Source organism: Gadus macrocephalus, chromosome 16 (assembly GCF_031168955.1).
Source record: "Gadus macrocephalus chromosome 16, ASM3116895v1".
In the NCBI taxonomy this organism is placed as follows: Eukaryota; Metazoa; Chordata; class Actinopteri; order Gadiformes; family Gadidae; genus Gadus; species Gadus macrocephalus.
Window position 1 is genome coordinate 857,104 of NC_082397.1, and position 5,000 is coordinate 862,103.

At 50.2% G+C, this 5,000-nt stretch overlaps 1 protein-coding gene across 1 annotated transcript in view; it reads right to left on the reverse strand.

Moving 5' to 3' along the window:
• The window catches only part of arrb1 (arrestin, beta 1), a 14,001-nt gene extending 9,116 nt beyond the window's left edge, over positions 1–4,885 (reverse strand). The window contains exons 1-5 of the mRNA XM_060074709.1: positions 4,117–4,885; positions 1,687–1,717; positions 1,516–1,576; positions 1,338–1,382; positions 339–535 (exon numbers count right to left, since the gene is read on the reverse strand). Coding sequence (XP_059930692.1) covers positions 339–535; positions 1,338–1,382; positions 1,516–1,576; positions 1,687–1,717; positions 4,117–4,136 — 354 coding nt within the window. The 5' untranslated portion in view covers positions 4,137–4,885. The remainder of the gene's footprint in view (positions 1–338; positions 536–1,337; positions 1,383–1,515; positions 1,577–1,686; positions 1,718–4,116) is intronic.
• Between the last annotated feature and the right edge of the window lie 115 nt (positions 4,886–5,000).

The window sequence follows — 5,000 nt, forward strand, 5'->3', positions numbered from 1 at the left end:
GGGTGAAGGGGCGTGTCCCTGGAGGGTGAAGGGGCGTGTCCCTGGAGGGGGCGTGTACCTGGAGGGGGCGTGTCCCTAGAGGGGGCGTGTACCTGGAGGGGGCGGGTACCTGGAAGGTGAAGGGGTGGGCGTGTACCTGGAGGGTGAGGGGGCGTGTCCCTAGAGGGGGCGTGTCCCTAGAGGGGGCGTGTACCTGGAGGGGGCGGGTACCTGGAAGGTGAAGGGGTGGGCGTGTACCTGGAGGGGGCGGGTACCTGGAAGGTGAAGGGGTGGGCGTGTACCTGGAGGGTGAGGGGGAGTGTACCTGGAGGGGGCGTGTCCCTGGAGGGGGCGGGTACCTGGAAGGTGAAGGGGTGGGCGTGTTCTCCCAGCTTCTTGATGAGGCGTTCCTGGAGTCGGGTGACGGTGTTCTTCTCGCTGGGCGGAGGAGGGAAGGCCTGGATGTTGGCCAGGAACAGATCCTTCCGGAAGGTCAGCCCCAGCACATCCAGGTCCTCACGGCCGTAGCGGAACGCACACGTCAGCGTCACAAACACTGGAAACACACAGACACGCACACACGCACACACGCACACACACATCCATGACTGATCAGAAGTTCTGCTGTAACTGCTTTGAAAAGCCCTAGCAACACACACACTCCTTATGAAGGGAGTTTCCTGGTAGGAGAGGAAGTAGGGCGGGTCCATTGATCGACAGCAGCAGCACTTAGCCGCCGCCCCCACCCTCTGACCCACCCAGCTCCCAACACTCATCATGAAGACAAGAGGAGCTGACACAGTATGATGTTTACTACCGTTACGGGAACACACACACGCACACGGGCACACACACACACGCACACGGGCACACACACACACACACACACACGAACACACACATACACAAGCACACACAGACACACACACAGAAGCACACGCACACACACACTATCTATAATGCAGCATCTTGTCAAAACTGTTCTCAAAACTGTCTGTGATGTTTACATTCATCTTTCCATTACTAATACTACTCTGTCTGAATGTATTTATATATGTGTGTGTGTGTGTGATGGCTGGTTCCAGCAGCCTCTCCGGGCGTCTGACTGGACTCTGGGGCTGGTGAGGCTGCACACCTGTTGCACGTTGAGTCATCAGGGAGCACGGGTTAAGACTAGTTGTGAGTATGTTGCCATAGTGATATCGGGCCTATGTAAACAATGATTCATGCCTTTCCATCAAACCAATATGGCCCTATGGAATCAATCGACAGTCACATGAATAAACTGTATCAATAACGATATGGATCAGTTATCAGTTATGTATCAGATATCCTGCAGGTTCAATATTCATCCTCACCTTTCCTCTCCTTCAGGTATTCCGGGTCTATCAGGACAACGCCATCTGTAGAGAACACACACGCACACACACACACGCACACACACGCCACACACACACAAACAGGAGAATGAACATCATGAATGGACTGCAGCGCTACACAGCTGGCAGACACAGCCAATCAGAATGCCCTTCTCACCTAGAGGCTCCACCCACTCAACATGGTCCACAAAGTCCCTCTTCCCCAGGTACACGATGAGCTGAGGAAGAGGAAGAGGAGGAGGAGGAGAGGAGGAGGAAGAGCTTAGACTACATTCAATCTTCGTCCTGTAACCATGGTAACCGTTAGGAGTTAGGTTAAGAAACGCACCTTTCCATTGGGGCTGGCTTTTTTAAAGACTCTGAAAAACAAACATATACACGTTATATACACACTATACACACACACACACACACACAGTATATACATTCAGTTTGTTTAGTATGGTTGGATAATATTACAGGAGTATACAGTATGTTGAGTATGGTTGTCTGGCAGTAGTACAGCTGTAAATAAGTAGTACACAAAAAGAACTACACGTGTAATGAACACTATAGGAGATCAGCTGATCATTGGCTCAGCTCCTACTTCCTGCTTTCTGTGCCTCCACCACAACTTCCTGTCCTAACACATCCACCAATCAGATCAATAGAGAGAGAGAGAGAGAGAGAGAGAGAGAGAGAGGGAGAGAGAGGGAGAGGGAGAGGGAGAGAGAGAGAGAGAGAGAGAGAGAGAGAGAGGAGACATACGGTCTGTGTATGAAGGAGGAGAGGCGGAGAGAGGAGGTGCTAACAGGATATGAAGGTGTCCCTCCTCTAATGCTGCCTAATGCTCTCATCTCGTAATGGAGGCTAGGAGCTAGAAAGCTACAGCAAAGTGCTTCACACACACACACACACACACACACACACACACACACACACACACACACACACACACACACACACACACACACACACACACACACACACACACACACACACACACTGCCTTAATGTGTGTGTGTATGTGTGTAAATGCATGCATTTGTATTAATGTGGGTTTGTGTGTGTGTGTGTGTGTGTGTGTGTGTGTGTGTGTGTGTGTGTGTGTGTGTGTGCATATGTATTAATGTGTTTGTGTGTGTAGATGTGGATGATCTTGGCAGCTAGTGATCACCGATAATGAAGATGATGATGATGATGATAATGATGATGAAGATGATGAGGATGAGTCGACCATTAGCTCACAGACCAAGCACAGCCAGACAGGATTAGGGGTTAAAGGTTGCAGGTCAAGCTTTTGGTGTTCGTAGAGGGGATCATCTCGTGCACCCGTTTAAAAGCTAAGGGGCGGAGTCTCAGCTACAATAGTGGGTGGGGCCTCAGAAGGAGGAGGTGGAGCCTCATGAAGCTCACCTGACTGATCAATAGGTGATGAGGAGCTCTGTAATGGAGACAGTAAGGAGTAGACAGCTGATTGATAGACTCCAGTCACAAACCTCTCTCTTAGCATGTTAGCATCCTCGTTCTGCACTACACACCTCTACAACTACACACCTCTACAACTACACACACCTTTACATGTGGATCTCCAAAGACCTGTGTAAACACTCACACACAACTACTCATGCCGTAGAACCATGCAAATCTGAAAAATACACATCTGCACAATTAACACAAACCTGCATGACCAATACACAAATCTGCAAACTACCCCCCCCCCCCCTGTTCAGCGACACAAACCAGTACCATTCAACCATCAACATGACACCATATAAGTTACATGCTATATTACCTAGTAAAATACATATTTCATACATACCATATCACATGTTATGGTAGATACTATGGCATTATGTGACATACTATATGATACACTATACTCCAGTCCATAATGTACATGATCAATACTATATTATATTTACAGATTATATTATGCTTCTGGAAATATTATATGGATTATATAATGTTACATATTATATATTATATTACAAACCTTCCTTCTGCATGTTAGCTAAACACTGGCGTGCGTGTGTGGGTTCGTGCGTGTCTGTGTGCGTGTGTGTGTCTGTGTGTGCAGGTGTGTGTGTGTGCACTAAAGAGGAGCTTGTGTTATTCATTCCGTTAACACAGACCGTGTGCACGCGCGTGCACGCGGAGCCGGAAGTTCATTAATATTCTCTGCCGGAGCGCGCGGGAAGTAGGAGCTCATGCATATTAATGAGGCAGATCTTTACGTTCCTCAACCAGCTCACTAACCACTACTACTGGTTAACATCGACTAGCGACCTCTAACTAGTATTGTTAGGAACCAGTATTAACTACCAGCTCGCTCTTAACACATTCACACACTTGTAGAGCATCTGATACACTTCACACTCACACGCACGCAAACACACACACACACACACACACACACACACACACACACACACACACACACACACACACACACACACACACACACACACACACACGTGCATGCACAAACAGACACGCACACACACACACACACACACACACACACACACACACACACACACACACACACACACACGTGCATGCACAAACAGACACGCACACACACGTGTATGCACAAACACACGCACACACACGACACGCATAAGAGTGCGCGCGGACTCACACGTAGACGTGAGAGCGCGAGCACGAGAACACGCAAGCGCGGACACACGAACGGGGCATCAAAGTGTAAGAGAGGGGGTGTCGGCTATGTAGCAGCATGGAGCGGAGGAGGAAGAGAAGAGGAGGAGGTCGGTACCTGGTGCCCTTGTCTCCCATAGCGGCTCTGCGGGAGGCTCGTGACGAGACAACACAACACTCACAGCCTCGCGCTTCAACTCCAGCTGGCCCTAGCTCGATCCGCGCGCCCGTTAGCTCCGGCTGTAGCTCGCGCTACCGTTCCCCCGAGCCTCGGCGGTTCTCCTCTCCGGGGGACCTTCTCTGCTGCACGGACACCTCGTCTGTCTCTCCCGCTCACTGTAGGGACACCTCGCTAGCGCGCTCTCTCTATTCCTCGCTCATTCTCTGTCGTGTTTCCCCTCTCTCCTCTCTCGCTCGCTCTCTCTCTCTGACGAGATGGATGAGAACCGTTGTCATGACGCCCAGCGCGAGCAAAGAGATGGGAGTCGCCGTCTCCTCCCGCTCTCCCCTTATATCTGAGAGGAGTGTCGGAGCCTGGGGAGGAACGCTTTTCCTGTTGACGTCTCTCTGTCAACATACACACACACACACACACACACATGAATACAAGCACACACACACAGATACATGAATAAGCATACACACACAGTCCAACAAATACACACACACACACTACACAAATAGATAGTCACACACACACCATACATGAATACAAGCACACACAGTCCAACAAATACACACACACTACACAAATAGATAGTCACACACACACACACATAACCACAAATAGTGACATACAGACACATGCACACACAAGCACACGTACACATTAATCACACACACATACATTAATACATGGGACACAAACATAGATCCTGGGCCCGTGGCGCTGGGTTGATGCCTTGCCCGGGGGCGGGGCAGAGGGTGAGCCTGTCGGAGGCCGGTTCCCCAGCTGCGGCTCGTTAAGGAAGCTCGTTAGGACCCGTCTGCCGCAGGGCCGAC